This window comes from Leuresthes tenuis, unplaced genomic scaffold, assembly GCF_036924035.1.
Source record: "Leuresthes tenuis unplaced genomic scaffold, fLeuTen1.0.hap1 SCAF_12, whole genome shotgun sequence".
Lineage (NCBI taxonomy): Eukaryota > Metazoa > Chordata > Actinopteri > Atheriniformes > Atherinopsidae > Leuresthes > Leuresthes tenuis.
In genome coordinates, this window is record NW_027325366.1 from 27,867,977 (window position 1) to 27,888,141 (window position 20,165).

The window sequence follows — 20,165 nt, forward strand, 5'->3', positions numbered from 1 at the left end:
CTGCAAGAAGAGTCTGTTTGTATTGACTACAAGTAGAACAGCTTAAGAAGTGAAAAGAAAGTGTGAGACACACCAAGGAAAGTCAGTGCTCCCTGCTCAGTCCTGTTTTAAAACAGCATCATGGTCACTGCCAAAACATTGGCCTCTATCTTCTGAAGCTGTTTTCACACTTTAATCCCAGAGATTCTCAGGAAAATAGATTCTCCTCAATTTGGTCTGGACTTTTTCTGGAATTGCTGTTCTCTCATGTGATTCTCAGCAGGAGACTTTCTGCTGGAGATGTGCTCTTGTGGTTATAAATTATGGGAAAATGTTCTTCAATGCTCTGCACTTGAGGCAGCGTGGGCTGCAGAATTTAGTTTGTGGAAATGGATAGGAAAGGTTTTCTTTACAACATGTTGAAAATAGCAGATGAGGCTCCTTGTTGTGTATCAGCACTGTATGTATCTGAGCTTATCTACGGTAGCAAGAGGTGAGTGGAATGCAACATATAGGTCAGCATTAAAGGAGATTGAAGCAGCAACTCTTACCAGCGCACTCTCACACGCACAGACAGTAACTGCTGTGGAAGATTTGCTGCTACACCATACACCGTCTCATTTGCTGATCATCCAGAGATTTCACTAGCAGCCTTGTTGGAAAGTATCTGCTAGAAGTCCGGAGTGAATGTTGTGAACATTTGCGTTCACGTCCTACTGCTCCGGAACACCTTTAGGAGTACAGTGCATGTGTGAAAATGGCTCAAATGTGAGTCCACAAATCATTGGGTGGTGTTTACAGTAATGACGGCCATTTTTTTTGTATAGCTTTGTTTACAGCCTGTTAGAAAAAGGGGGTCCATGTGCTGTACAAGGTTAAATGTAACTTAATTCTGCACGTTGGTGATTGTTTTGTTTTTGAATCCCTTCACAGGGCGTGGGGAAAAATAAAATAGTGGACAGATTTCTGCACCTTCTCAACAGGCCCAGGGAGTACCTACAGCTCCACAGGTGAGGAGAATCGACTCATTTGTTAAAGCCTTTCACACAAAGCTCTCACATGCTTGCGATACCCTGTAACACATTTTAGGTCTTTTGAGCATACACTTGTCAAGTTTCCCTCTGCGCCAAAAAAGGATAATTGTCATTGTCGTCCTTATTTTTCTTACAAGCAGTACTACTCCATGGTATACTACTGTTGAATGATATATATACAGATCTCTTCTGAGCATGAAATCCACTCTTACGGCTTCCATAGGCATTAAGAGGTTAAGTAGTGCCAAGTGCTGCTAATCAACTGCAGTTTTTTCATTAATCATCAGCAAGTATGAGCATCTCTATAAAAGCAGAAGTTTTGGCCTTTTGCTGGTCTGGAGAATTAAGGTTGATGTTAACATAATACCAAGGAGAAAACACACCAGCAATGATGTAGGGACACAATTGTTGCTGCCCATAAATCTGGGAATGGTTATAAGGCCTTTCCCAAACAATTTGGAGTCCAACATTCAACATTATTCACAAGTGGAAAACATTAAAGCCAAACTTCCCAGGAGTGGATGTCCCAGCAACTTCAGCCCAAGGTCAGACCGTGCAATAGTCAGAGAAACTGTAAAATGTCCAAGAGTGACATGTTAGCCTCTACAGGCCTCAGTTAGCACAGTCATTTTTGAAGTTCATGACAGTACAAGTAAAAAAAGGCACCTATGGCTCATTTGGAAGGGCTGCAGGAGAAAGCCTCTTCTCTCCAAAACAAACATTTAGGTTTGCTAAGTTACATCTGAACAAACCACAAGACTTCTGGAACGATGTCCTTTGAGCAGACCAGACCAAAGTGGAGATGTTTGGTCATGATGCACAGCAGCACGTTTGGAGGAAACCAAACACAGCATATCAGCACAAACACCTCATACCAGCTGTCAAGCACGGTGGTGGAGGGCTGATGATCTGGGCTTGTTCTGCAGCCACAGGACCTGGGCACCTTGCAGTCATTGAGTCCACCATGAACTCCTCTGGATACCAAAGTATTCTAGAGTCAAATGTGAGGAAAGTGGGAAACTGAAAATAATGTTTTGTATTGTTGTTGTTGGTCTGAGTTTGTATTTGCCTGATTTTAACACGTGATGAGAAGCAAATCATTGTTTGATAATGTCCTATAAAAAAACTTAGTTTCTGAAGAGGGTGTCCTTTTTTCACACCACTTTTTATTGGTTTTAAGTCTCCGTAGATTTCCGTCTAAATGAACAAAGTAATGCTCTTTAAAGGAAGATGTGAGCTGCCAGCATGTTCTCTTGCTATCCTGCCAGCCTTGGCCTTCCCATCTAAGGATGTCAAAGCTATTTTGGTTATCTGTAAATTAGGCCATTCTTCACCAGAACAAGGACTTCACATGTTCCTATCAAAGAGAAGCCATTTCAAGGAGTAATTTGGATTTTCTGCTTCTATAAATACTCACAATCACACTGCGGGAAAGTTAGGTCAGAGTTGCTCATCCATAGAGCAGTGGATTGTGTGCCGTAAACTCAGCTTTTACTGTTGAATGTGGCTGAGATCAATCAGAGGCACTTAGCAGTAATAAGAAGGCAACGTGATGTGTGTCAGTGACTCTCAACGGGAGGCAAGCAATAAAGAGAATCAATTCTGAAAGCGTGACAAACCTAAAAGTGGAAGAATTAACACAGAGATACAAGGCAAAGACATGGATACCTACATTTGCAACAGTGACATACAATCTACATGTAAGTGTCATTAAATATATGTAACAGCACCTTCACATACAGACACAGCCACTTTCTCTTGTCGGCCTTGCGTGTGTGTACTTGGTCAAAGTCTTGTGAAAGTCGAAGAGGGGCTGAGCATGGATGTGGCCTGGTTAGCTACCGTAGCAGTAGCTAATATTAGAGCAGGGCAGAGGCAGGAGGATCTGTGCATGTGGCTTTTGGGAGCCTGTGACTGAAATCCTACAGAGATGTGGCTCAGAAAAGCAAAAGAGATGCAGTCAGACAGGAAGGAAACTGGGACAGGTCCTGGGTCACATTGTAAGGTATCGAGGAACGTTGGAAGGAGGTGTTCATAGAAACACAATGGGATCATTTTGAATGACACTGTAGAACTGGTTTGGATGGGTAGATGTTGCTGGTCACTTGAACTCTAGTAGTTTTACTGACACCCTATTCATCTGACCTGCATCTTTGGGTATCCTTCAGTGTTCGGGTAAGCATACTGCACAGAAATCACAAAAGCCACACCAAACATTCTGACACTAAATTGGTGTTTTGTACATCAACAAATCAGGAGAAGAAGGACTATTTAGAGGCCGGTCTGTGTCTCGGCATATTTAGAGACATATTCACAAAGACTCTTGAAAATGACTTGAAAACAGCTGTGAATGCACTTTATGAGCTGGATTGGGCAGCATTCACAAATACCAACTAAAAATTTGAATTACTTGAACTACTAATGCTTTTTCTTTATGTTAAAGCTATGTTTTGTTATTATTCTCTCTTGGATTTGGCAGACTAAAGGTTAGACTGTTTGTGTAAACTTGGCATCACAACATTTAAATACTTTGCAGTGTAAAATTGAAAGATTTGGGTTGGCCACTGACTTCTAACCAGCACTGGAACCAGATTAAGAGACCATTTCTTCACCATTTCATACCATTAACACAACTTGTAATGCTTCATCTTGTTTGTGTAGCACATTGGGCAGTTACTTTTTTTTTCAAGTTCAAAGATCTGCTTGAATGTGGGAAAAGTTTGAAGGTTAGTAACCTGTTCAAATTCAAATTAAAGACAGACTGAGATAGGCTGTAGAGACGGAGGCGTGGGACAGTCCAAAGTAGTTTACCATGGGTTTTATCAGAGGATACTTTAGTATCAGCTTGGCCTAATGCATCATCAGTTAAAAAAAGCTAATACTATGTTTGCAAAACATTTTATAACGCAAATTGCATAGTAATGAACAGAAAAGGCCGTTTGTCAACTTTTTACAAAAGCTGTCTAACTCCACAATGAAAAAAACATTTGCTAATTCTTGCCACCCAAATGAGGCAGCAGAGGCACCACTTACAAGCAAATCAACTTAAGGTGTTTAACGTTGTCATTTTGGCACTGTTGGCTACAGCAGGCCCCTTGATAGAGGCTGGGAAAAGAGGCTGAGCTTAATTTTTGGAGAAGGGGACAGTCCTAGGAGCACCTCCTTTTCTGCATTAAAAAAATCCCTCTGTGCTCTAATTATTTCTGTCCTTTGAATGCAAAATCAGTGTTTTCCCCTGAGCGCTGGATGAGTCATCATCCTTTTTAGGAGTTTTCAAAGTCTTTAAAGACATTTTGATAACATAAAGCATATTTTTGATGCCCTGGTACGGACTGGCAACCTGTCCAGAGTGCACTCCGCCTCTCACCCAATTGCAGCTGGGATAGGTTCCAGCCACCCCTGCGACCCTGAATTGGATTACGTGGGTGTAGGTAATAGATAAATGAGTGGATATTATTTGATTGTGGTTAGTCCAGATATTGGCATTTTGGTCATGAGTAGCACATGACATAACAGAAAAGCATCTGTTGTTTCATTAGGACTTGAAAAAATCCCCTTCAAACTAAAGGTTTTTTGAGGTAGGGTTTTGGCTTTGTTTGATAGCTTGTTTGCATTTTGTTTGATTTTCAAGCTGAGCATCCACAGTGTTGGGCTTGTAAGTGTAACCCCTTTTTCCTTTTTCCCCTCCTCAGAGATACAACAGTCCAGACTCTGACGCTGCAGCCTTCAGTGCGAGATGGCATCATTCTATACGAGGACTCACCTCTGGTTAGTTTGTAACGCAAGCACATGTTTTTGCAGATTTTCCTTCCATGTTTGATAAATTTGTTACATTAGGAAAAATAAGATGAAACAGATTTTTTTAGTACCTCATAAATGTGTGCTCTAATGACACATTCAAGCACTTCTTTTTCTAAATGTAGATATTAAAGTGTGAATGGCAATAAGAACTTCGATAGCGCACCTCAGCCACCCACACTGCAGCTCAGCTAGAGCCTCCAGTGGGAAGTGTCTTTTACTTTAAAGGTTGAGCCGTCTGCTGCACATGTGAGGGTGACATAAAGGAAGCACTCCTGTGATCAATTTTAGCTGTGGCTTCTTTCAGCAAGTGAGAAGAGAGGCTTGCTCAGGTTAAAACAAGAAGAAGTGACGAGGAGGAGGTGGGATTGATTATCCGTGATTAAGAGCACTTTGGCCTCCGCTTCCTCACTGACTCAACCATCTGCTTCTGATCAATGAGGGTTCCAGTCTTGTGAATGACTTTATTGATCCAGCAGGGATCTCTGGTACTGATGCTGTTCTCCCATCAGACCACAGCACAGCAGGTGGCACTCACCATCACAGACTGGCAGAACATCTCCAGCACCTTGTATATATTAAAGGATTTGAGCTCCCTCATAAAGTAGAATCTGCTCATCTTACACTTGTACACATAGTCAGGGTTGGTCCTCTGGACCATTTTGCCATTCTGACAATGGTTTGAATACTTGTAGTGCTCAACAGCTGACACAACATGTCTGAATTGGTGTTTGCAGCCCTTCCAAGAGGGGCTCTCAGTAGAGTTATGGCTCCTCTAAATTGAAAGGAGCCAGTTTAGATGGTTCGGGAATCTGATCTGAATGTCTTCAGGACAGCTGCTAAGGGAGATGTTTTTGAGATGTGTCATTGAGAAAAGAGTGTTATATTGTTACGTAAATGATTTCCGTGTGTGTGTTCAGGTGAAAGCGGTGAAGCTTGGTCACATACTTGTGATTGACGAGGCTGACAAAGCTCCCACTAACGTCACATGCATTCTCAAAACTCTGGTGGAGAGCGGTGAGATGATCCTTGCCGACGGGCGCAGAATCATATCAGGTACGTTCGCAGACTTCTGACTTTAGCACCAGGATATGGGTCCCAGATACAGAGTGCACATAGAAGAAGGGCAGTTAAATGTTAGATGCAAGCCAATTAAGGAGGCTTAGGGCAAAAGCCTTTGTGGACGGTAGCAGCAGATTCTGCATCTTACGAGACTGTAAACATGTAGGTCTTCCATGTAGTAATCACACAAGACAGCTTCTCACGTCCTCAGAGACTCATACCACCGCAGAAATGTAAATATATCTACTGTCCTGAGTTTGTGTTTAGGAAGTCATGAAGTCAACCCTGTCGGTGTGTGAAAGACAGAAAGTATTATCTTGTTTGCTCAAGAATGGTAACTCCACTTTGTCCAAAGATCCACATGAAGCCAAAGGGAGGCCCAACACCATAATCATGCACCCAGACTTCAGGATGCTCGTCCTGGCTAACCGGCCTGGTTTTCCATTCCTGGGCAATGACTTCTTTGGAGCATTAGGTAAACAAACACATGTGCATAACCCCACAGCATGAAGGAAAATATAAGTAATCTTGTCCTCTTTGTAGTTTTTATCAAGGCTTAAATTTCTCCTGGTGTAGTTGTTCTTTGTTCTGCTGAAACAATCTGAATTTCTTTATTTTAAAGAGTCAACAATCTGTTACATTGAGATATGTAATGTCTTAGAAAACAGTATAAATGTTCCCAGCCAAGCTGAAACTGTTGGCCTTTCACCTCCTGGGGACCCGCAAAGAGAATTTCTTTGGAAGTTAGACTGATATGTGTGCTCATGAAAACCGTTTCACTTGATGCTCTGCAGACAACAAAGTAATCCTTCCTGTGTGAATGTTTCATGTTAACCTGTGTAGAATATTGGGGACAATAGTCAAATCTCTGTATCTTGTAACAGGTGACATTTTTAGCTGCCATGCTGTGGACAATCCAAAGCCCCAGGCAGAGCTGGCAATGCTGAAACAGTACGGCCCCGATGTCCCCGATGCTACTCTACAGAAACTGGTGGCCGCCTTTGGAGACCTAAGGTCCATGGCTGACCAGGGCACCATTACCTACCCCTATTCTACTCGAGAGGTGGTCAACATCGTTAAACACCTCCAGGTAAGAAGATGCATACAGAACATTCCCTTTATCTTTTTTATTACATCTGTCTCGGTCTCAGACTAGTTTCTATCAATAATTCATCACATTTATGTGTCCTCGATCCTCCACTGCTTTAATAATGCAAGAGAGAGTCCTCACAGCTCAACTGTGACACAGAGGGAAGACGGTGTTCCCTGCCTCTTCAGTCTCTCGCACCAACACATGAACACACACCTACTGTTACACAATAAAGTGTTCTGTGCAGTTGTAGGAGGTTTTCACACTGGATGAAGGCCAGGTTATGCAAGAAAAGAGCAGCGATTGGAGGCGTCTGTACAGTTACCGCAAACCTAATTGTCAGATAAAGTCATGTGAAAAAGAAAGCACACCCTTGGTCAACTCTAAGGTTTAACCAAGACATTAAAAGATATTCTTCAGGTCTTAAATTTAGTTGGATACAACCTCAGAATGATGGATTCTAAATAGTTTGGAAATTGCCTCATAAGACTTCCCAGATTGATGGGAAGCAACAACTGCTTCTTGCTGATGTCTTTCCTCCTTGGCATTATGTTATCACACACCTGAATGCTCCAGACCAGCAGACTGCCAAAACTTCTGCCTTTATAGAGGTGCTCACAGTTGCTGATGATCAGTTAATCAGATGCATTCGATCCGCAGCACCCTGCTGCTACTTTGTTAGTGTGGGCTTAGTTTTTCACACACAGTGCTGAAGTTTTTCTTCGTTTTTATTCTAATGAATAATGATAAGTCATGTCTTGTTTTTCATCTGAGGTTGTATTCATGCTGTATTCATTTTATTTTAAGACCCAACAAGGACCAGATTGTTCTTCTATTATGTCCTCATACATAATACCACAGAACTGTTTTTCACATGACTGTTTGATAAGCATTTATTTTCAGATGGTCTCTTCCTTAATACATTTAATGTGTTGATGGAGAAGTTCAAACCCTACTCAAGACAAGATCGTCAGTTTAGGAAAGCCTCCGCTTGTTGTCAATTAAACCCATGAGAAATGCTTCTCTGAAAGTTCTGGAAAGGATTAAATTGGGTATCACACTGAATTTCCCTCCACCCTCCTCTGTGTGGCTGTGTCCCTCCATCCCTCTAATTTCCTTGTTATTCAGAAGCCTCATATATGCACCGCAAAACATCAACCCATCTTAGAGGGGAGTGGGAAGCATTCATTGTCTTCATCAAAGCAGTGTTTGTACTTTGCATTAAATATGTTTGAAATTACCAAGCAGACTTCAGTAGGAAACATTTTTTTCTTAGTAACAGATTCAAGAGTTTAGCTTAAAAACAATCCTCAATACTCAGGGTCTACACACTCTTTTATAATCTGCTTTTTTACAGCTGTGAACAATGAGGAACTATGATGCTGTTCCCTAACCTTTCTGACATTATCAGCTATCAGCTATAAGGTTTGGAAAGGCCATAGGATAAAATGATTTTACATATATTTGAATAGTTTTTAATCTGACACCTCTTCTGAGGACACTCTAGCTTGGAAAAGTCTGCCAAGGGTAACATCCTGGACAACATGGCTCTCGTGATCATGGGCCAGTGAAACCCTTTCACCTTAAGGTGGCAGTTTTACAAAGGAGACAATAAAGACCTGTGGTTTATAGACTGATCCTACTGTTTAGATTCAAATAAGCTCAAGTCAAAGCTCAGAGCCTACACTTTAGGCCCATATTCATGATTAAATTGTGTCTTGAATATGTCATTTTGTATAGCTAAATAACAACAAGTGGGTCTCAACAGTGGACATATGCTTGTTTGTCATTTTCCTCTCTATTTGTGTCTAGAAGAGGGGTAAGGTGGATATTAGAGGTTTCAAATTTGAACTAACATAGATCAATACTTCAGTACACAGGGACAAGCTCCTGTGTTTGATTTTCCCAACTGTTTTCCTGTAATCCATCACAACTATCACCGATATCTGCAGGAGTGGGACAGAGAGAGAATAATTTAGTGGTAGTCTATATTGCCTCTTTTTGAGGCCACGGCTGCTGTTGGCTGTAATTAGCAGTTCACCTTTGGTCATAATGGCTCCTTTGTGGTGACAGGGAACCTTGATCAATACAGTTCAATGCTCCAAACATCCAGCTGTAGCCTGCTGGGGTGAGGCTCTTGTTGATTGTGAGGGGTGTTGGGCGACTGTGTAAGTGCCCTGTAATATGTTGTTATGCAGTACAATTATGGTTCTAATAATGTCCCATAATCCAATGCTGTTTTGTCATTATAAGAATATAATCTTTGCACCAATGTGCTCATACCAAGATTAAGCACATCAAGACTGTAGACTGTGATGTTGGTTTGAAATGATGTGTTGGGTCACATTTAAACAGCCTGCAAGCATCTCTTATGTTAATTTTACTTTGTATTTGTTGTTTTCACACAGTTTGTCACAAATATGGTTCAACTTTAGAACAGAGTTTATTAACCAAAGTTAAGTGATACCATATAAACACTCAACTGTGCAAGCATACTTAGAAACAATGCGAGTTTTCTCCCCTTGTAATTAAATAAAAACTAAAACCAAAATCTGTAACTGTAATTCCGAATTCCAAATAAAAGTCTGGATCACAAGACTTCTGTACATTTGAATCATGTCTCCTTGGAATATGAAACTACACAAAGTCCACACGAAGTTGATCATGTTGAACAGAAAAGTATTTAATTCTATCAAAAAAACTTGTTTGCTCTTCTTTCCTGCAGAGAAGAACTCACTCACTCTGAAACTAGATCAAATTGTAGCTTCTGTCTCTGCTTATACTTACATTTTGTCATTTCTCTTTTCCGGTTCGACAGAACTACTTTCAGTTGATTCAGCTAAACATAAGAGCACATGTGTAATACAGTCAGAAATGTCACCCATAAAAAATAAATAGATTTTTGAAATTGTAAATGAATGAGGCAGATAAGAGACAGTCAGAGCAGAACAGGCAGACATCCAGGCTCCGTTCAAAACTCCATACCAATATGAATGTATGGAGTCTAAAATATTACTTGAGCTTTATCTAGTATGTGCAAAACCGTAGTATGCAAAGTGCAAACTATTTCTGTGAAAATGTTGAAATATGCAAGTGCTGCATGGCATAAATTTCCCATAATGCAGTGCAAAAGTGACACATATGATAAAGGAACTCAATCATTTTTCAGTTCATGTGCCAGTATAGTGTTTAACTTTACAAGATGTAATATGTTTTGTTTTTTTTGTCACATCAATATACGTAGTCTCATTCTTGACATGTCGCCATGGTGACGCCCCTCCATTGGCCATGGGTCTCTCAGAAAATTATGCAAAATTACTTGCAATTGGATTTCCCTTTTAATGATACAAACCACAGTCAGTTCATTCAGAAGTGTGTTGAACGACAGTAAACGTAACTGAATATGTTGTGCATAGTGTAGAATTTCAAACGCAGGCCTTATTCCATTGATTTTCATCAGTAAAATGTTTGCCCCAACATGCAGAAAACTTATTTAAGCTTTAGTACATTTATCTCTACAAGCACAATAAAATGATGTAACAGACGCAGTAAGACAAAAGCAGCCTTCTGTCAGTGAAGTGTTCGTGATCCAGAGATGAGTTACCCATGTTATATCAGGCATCTTTGACCCTTGTTGAGACAACCTAACCAATGTTAATTGTCTTTCTTTCTCCATCTCCTTTGTTTTTTCCTTTCCTAAATTGTGCCACCCCCCTGTGCTTTCTTCTTACCTGCTTTTCATGTCATTCCCTCTTCCTTTCTTCTTCCTTGTTCTGATAACCCTTTCCTGCTTCCATCTTTGTCCTACTCTATGACTTCCTCTTCTCTGCCTTTCTCCCACCTTATGTTTCCCACTTCCCTCCCTAACCAGAAATTCCCCAACGAGGGTTTGTCCAACGTGGTGAGGAACGTCTTTGACTTTGACTCATACAACAAGGACACGAGGGAAGTTCTGATCGAGGCGCTGCACAAGCACGGGATTCCCATCGGAGCCAAGGCTACCTCTGTCAAACTGGCAAAGGAGTAAGACAGGAGCACTTAATGTTAAGATCATGCACACACGCTGAAGGCACATCCAGGTATAGATGGAACGTAGAGCCAGCTTAGAGCAGATCAGTGGATCAAAGATAGTTTGAGCATTAACAGTTGGCCAGAACAAACATATATCTCTTCTTGTAATAAACAGATTAACTAACATACACTGAAGTACACAATGAAGCAGGTCAGGCCTGCTTTCTGTCAGACCTTACATCCTGCTAGCTGGGGTCTGTTAATAGTATCACCGTAAAGGAGACGCAACTCTCATTGTGACTCATAGAACCTGGAGAACCTTTTTTCTTTCTAATGCGAGCCTTTATCAAGGTTGCATATACATTTCAATCATAAGCAGTGTAAAAATATTAATAATCGTTCAGTAGTCTGACCTGCTTTCTTGAGCAGTGATCGCTGTCATGTTTTCTGAAATGTATCAAAAACTTTAGATACGTGTGATTCTTAGAGTGCTGTTTGCATGTGTTTTTACACATGTAGAAAAAGAAGCTTCCCAAAGTGCCTCATCTGCTCTGACTGGTCAGCTCCAGTGGTCTGATCAGGCCCCGCCCGCCATTCCTCATTAGATCCGTTACATCGGACACAAAATTAGTTTATGCCCCCGATTGCAGGATGACAAATGTGTATCTGTACATCCGTTTTAGTTAATTTAACTGGTAATAATTTAAATATATTTGCTAACATGTTGTGTGAGCTGGATCATATAAAAATACTTTAAATTTGAATTAATATTGATGATTACCAATAGTGGAAAAAATAGACAGAACGACAATTTTTAAGAATGCGGAGTTACATTTGATATTTTAGATGCTAAAGTTAACCGTTACCAAAATAGTTTGTCTCAAATGTGTTCTTTTTTTCTTTTTTTTTCGGTACCTTTATTGTAGTTTTCTAGCTGCCTTTAGAAAAACCTCCCCAGAAGCTTGTTAACACAAAGTTGTTCCTGGTTATCTCCGCCTTTCTGCTCAAGGCTTTTGTACGCTAAATGAATGTCAGGAACAAGTGGCCCCCGCTGAGTGTCCTCACACTGGCAGCCTCGGAGGAAAAAAATTGACTATTGACTCTGACACACAATGTACACGTGTGCAGGAGGTAACAAATTTGCAGTGCAGAATGGAGCAGGAGACGATAGATTATTCAGTAGGATAAAAAGCATAAACAGAACAGTGTTTGTATAAGTTTAGGTCAATATTAGGTCCGTTTTTATTATTCCACATGGTTCGACTTCATTCATAGGCTGTTTTCACGTGTTTAGACTCAAAAACCTACATTTCAGCTTAAACTAAGAAATCACATGGATTGCTTTGTATATGTAAGCTTTTTTTTCAGCATTTTATATTTCCGACCTGAGAAATGAAACTGTTAAATTCACATTAATGTACTTCAGGGTTCATTTAGTATGCTGAAACAGCCAATCCGAGTGATCCAGCCCCAATGACAATAACATTAGGAGAGGCTGAAGGTATAAAGAAAGTAAACCCAGTTTTGGTTTAGGCTGTACAGAGTTCGTGTCTCAGTGTGGGCATCAATTGAAGTGTATTACACTGCATTTGTGACATTTGACAATGAAATCCTTACATGCTTGAAACTGGCTGGTGCCCTGTTACTGGTTGTAGACTGGAATACACTTTGAGGCTTCCATGAAGTCTACTCACTGCTTTCTGAAGTGTTAAATCAGTGAACGTGTACATAATTCTACATAATTCACATACTTAAACTATTCATCTTGAATAATAAACAATTCTAAGATTCACTTCACTGTCTAATAATGTACAGTTTTGTCTTTTGAATAAAGGAAAATATTTGTTTCATCTGTGTCCTGTGGTTTTATTCTTAAGTATCAGTTTCATTACTAAAAAGTCAAATCTTGAGAACCAAGCAGGGCAGAAACAAGTATTTTCCTTGACCAAATTCAAAACTCCTATGCAGATTATCTGCTCTATTACTTCTTTCCTGATATCATCCAAGTTTATTGGGTCTTATGTGTCTTCAGGGGGTCTGTGTTCTAGTGATTTAAAGCCCATCTTGAACAGTTTATATCAGACTAGTTGCTTTCACCACATCTTGTGTACATAAAAGCAAATATTTTCACTCTTGATTTCCAATTTTGGACATGAAACGGCATCTCTATGCCGTGTTGCTTTTCTATTCATAGACATATTTATGGTTAGAGGACCTTCCCTCCATCAAGCCCTCTTCCAATGTTCTTGGAATGTGTGTTTTGTGGTCATGGTGCATCTTCCACCCCACCTGCAGCCAATAAGACTGTGGCAACAGTCCAGCTATGATTCATGGGAAACCCAGTGAACATCTGCTCAGACAGGACAAGCCGAGCAGCGACTCAAACACACACATAGATATTCATCCTGCATATACTGGCTCTACCCTCTCTAGAGACCACTGGATCAAAGCAGAGCCCATAATAGAATAAAGCTTTTATCAGAAACGATTGTGGCAGTTACACTGAGCCCTGAAAAGATTCTTTGTCTTCTGCTTTATTTTTGGTGTTGGTATTAAAAAGATAGTTTTGGACCATTATTTTACAAAAATGACAAATCAGAGAATGGGAGCATGAGTGCATTTTATCTCAAGAAATGACATCCTTTTATTAGGCCTTTCCGGTTTATTGTCTCTAGGTTGCCTTTGCCAGAAGTCAGAATGACAGGATACTGGACCACAAACCAAGGTGGCAACGCTCGCCGCAAACTGCTCTGTCCCACTGAGACGCACCCCATAGACATCAAGGTATACATTTTTTTTTGTTCTAGAGATTATGGTCAGCTCCAATTTTAGGTGCAGCAGCAGACGGATAGATCGAATACAGAAATACGTTTTTTTATTTATTTATGATAAACTTTAATATACATTATTATCATTTTTTGTATATGAATTTACAGAACATGTTTTATATTAATTAAAAGTTCCTCTAAAACAGGTGTAGTACAGTGAATGACCAATCGCTGAAATCTTTTCAGATGGTCACGGCTTTTTGCTGAAGTCTTGAGCCACAACTTCATTTCTTCATATATTGCCAGGAAATAGGAAAAGTTGTTCTTTGCAAAGTTGTCTCTTACATGTCGACACGACTCTGGTTCATCCCTTGAGTGTCTGCTTAATGTTTTAATAACTCGTAGGTCTGAGTAAAAAGGATTAAAAAAAACTTCTCTGAATTCATTTAAATGAAAACTTAGCATATACTTTGCTTTGAAAAAAAATTGGAGGAATTTCTCACAACTAGTTGATTGATTATTAAGAGGTCAGTTACAGAGACAATCCTACATAAAGAAAAAATGGAAACAACAACGGGTTTCCTCTGTTCTCACACATAAGATGTTATTAAGAAAAGGTGATGCACACACCAGTAGACGCAACTACGTTGCAAGAATCAAGTTCAAAATTCTTTTTTTTGTTTCAATCTTTGACATTATGTTTGTGTTAAAGTATATTCAATAAAATATAGGGTTAAGATGATTTAACTACTGCTATTTCTGCACTCTAAGTACATAATAAGCACCTTTGTGATCTGAATATTTTATCTCAGTCATACAGACCGTTAGTTATGAACATTAAACCCCAGTGTTGTGTGTGTGTGTGCGTGTGTGTGTGTGTAACTGTGTGACTTGTGCCTCCAGGGCCCTGCATTTCTTCGTGTCCAGAGTTATCCCTGCAACAGACAGGAAAGCAGGGCTTTGAGCTTCACTGAGGAGAAAGCCCACTGGCAGATTCCCATGAATGAAGTTAATATCATCTGTGATGTCACCAGCTCAGATGGTACTCACTCAAATACACACAAATGACTTCCACACTCATAAGATACACTTTCAGGTCTTTCTTCTTAGATTTTGTGCTTGTTTAGGATCATATTAAAGGATCAAACTGATAAAGTGCAGATGAAATAGACAGAGAGGTAATATTAGCAAAGGACATTTAACTCTTAAGTTTCATGCCGTCACCATACCTTGATCAGCCTCAACATTAGAACCACTTAACAGGCCGCTGGAACAATCGTGAGAGGACATGAGTGGAGTATTAATGTAAACTAAAAAACATTTTTTTTACTGAATCTCAAGATGTTCCATCTGCTTGTGTTCTGACAGACATGCTGTACGTTGCCATGTGTAACCCAGTGACCCTGTACTCCATGAAGGAGCGGGGGGAGACGATTCAGTGTATGGAACTTTATGACGTCTTCCCCAGGACCATCAGTGGTGTCTGGCAGCCTTTCGTCACCGTTGCTCCACTCGGGAGCCCTCTGGAAGGGCAGGTGGTGCTGCATGAGGAACAGGTGGGAGCACACTCACGTACACACACACACACAAACTTGTGTAACTGAATCACACCAATTAGATGACATGAGATCCAGGAACTTTTAGAGAATGTTGCTGTGGCATTGGGGCCAACAAACAGGGTGCGGTTTATATTATTTTGTAAAAAGATGGATTTTTTTTCTTCTGTTTATTACCACATGTTTTTCACCAGAACACAGCGTGTGTTCTTCTAAGTGTTGAGGAATTTCCCTCAATGGCCATTGAAAGACAAGTTAGCTGTTAGCTCTGTGCTGGGAGTCCTCAGCAGCTCCAGAGTCATGGTTCAGCTGGACACTGAAACACGACTTTGCCCTTTTAATTTCAGTGCATGCTTTGATCGGGCTATCTATACTGCCATCATCAAACATACAGTTTTGGAACAGCAGTGAAATTCCCAAACTAAGAAAGGAGCTATGATGTATTCCAGTTTCAGAGTGCGAAACATTAAAATACTCATCCTTATTTGAATTGTTCATGTTCTAATATTAACACTACAGAGAGAAAGAGATGCACAGCCACCACCTGCCTAAAATTGAGTAGGCTCTCCTCATGCCATAAAAAGAGTTCTGATCATTAGACAAAGTACAACTGAGAGTGTCTCAGGGTGTAAGTTAACAGGATGTTAGGAGATCTTTTTGGCCCCGTGGGTTTTGGATTGGACTAGTTTCTCACAGATGCCATCAGATCCCATCATGGGAGTTTGGAGGCTGGTTGAACACCTCACACTTTTTGTCATGTTCTTTGGCTGTTGCCACATAAGACGGGTGGTGGAGGGGACACAGGGGGCTGGATGCATCAAAGTAAAATTCATGTGGATCCTTGTTTTCCCATCAGAACACTGTATTTTTATCTTATATAGTTTTTTAATTTAGTTATTTCATGGCAGATTGAGCGAGAATCATTCTGAAGAGTTTATAACTGCATTCCTTCTGCATCAGACAGTGGCATTGATAGGACAAAACATTTACTCTTCTCATGGCTCTTTATCTGTACCTTTTTGCTTGTCTTTCCCAACAGGATTTGTTTCTCATTCTCAAAATGGGAGCACTTTGGCTGTCGTTTACTGTGGGAAAGATACTGATTATCCATTAGTACTTTACTGAAAAACCCACTTTATCCCTTTAATGATACCTTTGCAGATGTGCAAGTTACATGGTCTTAGGGTTTCCTCTTTAGGCCAGAAGACGCAGTGTTCCAGATTCTGACTGTTCAGACCAAAGAACAGTTTTCCACTGTTCTGTAAGTTTTTGTAAAGTCTCTTTTTTCGTATATCCCTGTTTAGCAGCATGACAGTAACAGAACTGTGTTATTTAAAGTTTTTTTTCCATTTCAGACGAAAACCACAGATTCCTCACAGATTAAAATAGCCGTGCACAAGTCTGTTGCTTAAAATGGTTTGGTGGTTTGCATTTGTTTGCTTTTGAATGTGTCTTACCCCATAAGACCCTGGCCTGTGACAGCAGAGTGGAAGACAAGAACAATGCGTGTTCGCTTTCTTTTCAACCAGAACACTTGCACAGCTGGTGCATATTAGGCAAGAGGAGGACTTCTAAAAATACTATAGTGATGGATTGTGTTTTGTCTGTCGAAAAACGAAGAGGCCCAGACAACATGAAGTTCATTCACAGGACATTGGCCTTTCAGTGAAACCGTCACACACAAGTATACAAATACAGATGTCAGGTTTTACACGGTATTCACACATAAATGAATCCATGCACAGATGTAACGCTGCAGCATTTAAGGACATACAAAAGCAACCACAAGAATGTAATAGTATATAGATCACTAATGTACATCAAATATAAACAAGCACACTTTGACATGCAGGGAAAACATGTGCTTTCACATGCGCATCGGCCCTTCAATGGAAGTATATGTTTAGAATCAGGAAATGGAGTTTGCCCTCTTTGAATAGCTCAGACAGTCCTCAGCACAGCATTGTGTATGTGTGTGTGTCAGGAACAGGAGGCCATAAGGAAACTATTAGTGTGAAGCAGAGTAGCTGGGGCCGAGGCCAGTTCCCTTGTGGCTCCTTCTCACACAGCTCAATTGAAGATGAATCCTTGTGCGTCACAAAGCCTTTTGCACAGTGCATCCAAAACACACACGCAGATATCGAAGTATACCGCACACAAATGCCCATACAAACAATATGTCTGTATTTGAACTGAATTAAGTTAGAGTGCAGTGTTCATATGAGTTGGATTTCACAGAACATCACCACTCAGACACAGGTTCTGCTGGCTGTGGTACAGGGGGGGGTTTAAACTGAACATGTGCCATGCTTAACTTGACAGTGTCCCTGCAAGTCATTAAGAAAAAACTCTTCCAACTAAAATAAGATTATCCTTTTATAGGCTGGAGGAGAAGCAAAGAAACCAAAATCCTCTCCCCTCTTCCCACATTGTGTCAACATGGTCAACGGATGAGCTGTAATGACGTCAGTCGCATAGATGTGGGCACAACAATTTCTGATATCCACATGATGAACTCTCATCCATATGATATGCCAGAAAATGATGCTTTTATGGATTTGCTCCCCATTTAAATTAAATTTTAAAATATTGAAGAGTGCATACTATAGACAGTAATGCAAACAGTGTGCTAATATTCATATAGTACTCTCCAAAAGTTTTAAGTAAACTAAATATGCTTCAAAATAATGCAGCCATACAAAGCTTTGGGGAGGCAGCATTTGCAGACAGTCTTTTAATCTAATCAAACATCAGACTACATAGACTACATAGCTGTAGCTAATTAGCTACACCACTTGAGGTAAACAATTATGTGACTCTGAATTCCAAATTTGAAGTACAACAAAATGAATGAAATGTATGATGCTGCAGCCCAGCTGGTGTTTAACTCCAAGCCATGTTTTTATTTTATTTTCCAATCTTAAACGGCAGCAACATAACTTACCACAGGTTTCAGAGGCGATAGCAAAGGTAAAACAAGAAAATAAGAGTTTTCTGCTGGATTCTAACATGGATCAGTCAGCTGAAAGCATGTTATATTTATTTAGATTTTATCCAGCGTGACTTACAAGAGTTAGGAACACACTGGAGGGCCTATGTGGGCTTCATTATCTTCCACAATGACACTTCTCTAGGTCCTGAGCTACAACCGTGCTCACGTGACACCCATCCACCCCAGCCTACCAGCTGAGGCAGGCATGATCCCAAGTTGTTTATGTATGTGGCTGATATAACTGCATTGTGTTGGGTAGTCTCAGGAAAGCTTCCAACCAAATGGTGACCATTTATCGCACTTTAAACCATCATTTCTTAACAATGATTATTTGTCTCTCTGCCAGAGTAACACGGTGCTCCATTTGGACATGGTAACGGGCGCTGTGCGGAGACTCATGTTGTCTCCAGACAGTGATCAGACTTCCTCCAGAGCCACCAACTGGTGGAACAGTAAGGAACAACAGGTCAGAGTTCTCACTGTTGACTCATGGACTACACTGCATTTTTGAAAGCTTTTCAATCGATTGTCCCAGACTACCAAAAGATTTCATTAAGAAATGATTCCAAAACAATGTTTGAAGTTTATGTATTGTTTGTATGTATCGTTTGCAGGGAAAGAACAAGATGTGTCGGGATTTTTCCCACAAAAACTGGCTTCTCTTCTATAAGGAGGATGGGTATGCATTCTGCTCTAAATTAGACTAATCTTGTTCATACTGTGGACACCGGCGCTGAGCTCTGTTTGTATGTGCAGCAACCAGCTAGAAGTGCTGGATGTGCTTGAGGGCCGGGTTCACTCCATCTCCGTCCCCATCAACCTAAAATCCGTCTTCCTGGTTGCAGAGGACCGCTGGCTGCTGATGGAGAGCAACACCAACAAGTACGAAAACAATTTAAATTTCCACCCAAAGTCTCTTTGGAATTATATCACTCAATGTATATTTGACTTTACAGGAAGTATCTGCTGACAAAGCCCATGCACATGACAGCTGAAGACTCTGGAGTGTGTCAGCTCCACAGCATCAGTGAGGATTCGGACAGCTCTGGCCACGGAGTCAGCTCAGGTATATAGAGGGAATGCACTGGATGTCATCAGACTTGTGACTGGACTCTGGTAAAAAAAGACAGCTCACTCAATGGCCACAGACTGTTTGATCGGCTGGAAAACACAGAAAACATGTCTGAAAAGCTTTCAACTGCTTTAACAGAGTGAGAAAGTTCTACAAACTAAGAGCAAACATGAATTTTCACAGACTTTTTCACCATTCACAGAGACAACTGGAGTGATGGTTGGATGTTAGTGAGTCATGACAACCTTAGAGGAACAGTAGCAGGTCTTTTGACTTTACATTTAAGATTTGTTCATAATATTTTCATATTCAGTTCATGATTGACGATGTGATGGATGATTAATCTCACTTGTAACCCACCATTGTAATCCTGATCCCCAGATTTACGAGTCAAATATTTCATGTTAGAAATGTTAGAAATTGATTAATAGGAAAAAGCTTATTAGAGTCCACAATTCAAACATTTTAACTGTCTAATGGCCCCTCACATAGCAAATGGCTGCATAGTGGATTCTGTACTATATTTGCTTACAGTTTTCAATTTAAATCAGAAGAGGTTAGTCACACCTGTCCCTATACAACCAGAACATCGATTCAGGTCTTTGCCACCTTAATTTCTCTGACAGTTCCCACTCTGAAGTACAACCAGACATCCCAGCTTTTATCTGCTTTCAGGCCTTGCTTTGGGAATTTTCCTGGAGTAGAAATGAGTTCCATGTTTATGTCTGTGGTCGCAGAGATTCCAGTTGAAACCAACTGCTTTTAATTTGAGATGATGTTCATTATACTTACATAATTATATA

General features: G+C 40.4%; 1 protein-coding gene across 1 annotated transcript in view; it reads left to right on the forward strand.

Moving 5' to 3' along the window:
* vwa8 (von Willebrand factor A domain containing 8) overlaps positions 1-20,165 on the forward strand; it is a 66,808-nt gene that overhangs the window by 22,426 nt on the left and 24,217 nt on the right. The window contains exons 21-33 of the mRNA XM_072397363.1: positions 913-989; positions 4,706-4,781; positions 5,732-5,867; positions 6,229-6,348; positions 6,758-6,963; positions 10,835-10,986; positions 13,650-13,758; positions 14,646-14,784; positions 15,111-15,298; positions 18,637-18,756; positions 18,905-18,969; positions 19,047-19,172; positions 19,247-19,356. Of these exons, the coding sequence (XP_072253464.1) occupies positions 913-989; positions 4,706-4,781; positions 5,732-5,867; positions 6,229-6,348; positions 6,758-6,963; positions 10,835-10,986; positions 13,650-13,758; positions 14,646-14,784; positions 15,111-15,298; positions 18,637-18,756; positions 18,905-18,969; positions 19,047-19,172; positions 19,247-19,356 (1,624 nt within the window). The remainder of the gene's footprint in view (positions 1-912; positions 990-4,705; positions 4,782-5,731; positions 5,868-6,228; positions 6,349-6,757; positions 6,964-10,834; positions 10,987-13,649; positions 13,759-14,645; positions 14,785-15,110; positions 15,299-18,636; positions 18,757-18,904; positions 18,970-19,046; positions 19,173-19,246; positions 19,357-20,165) is intronic.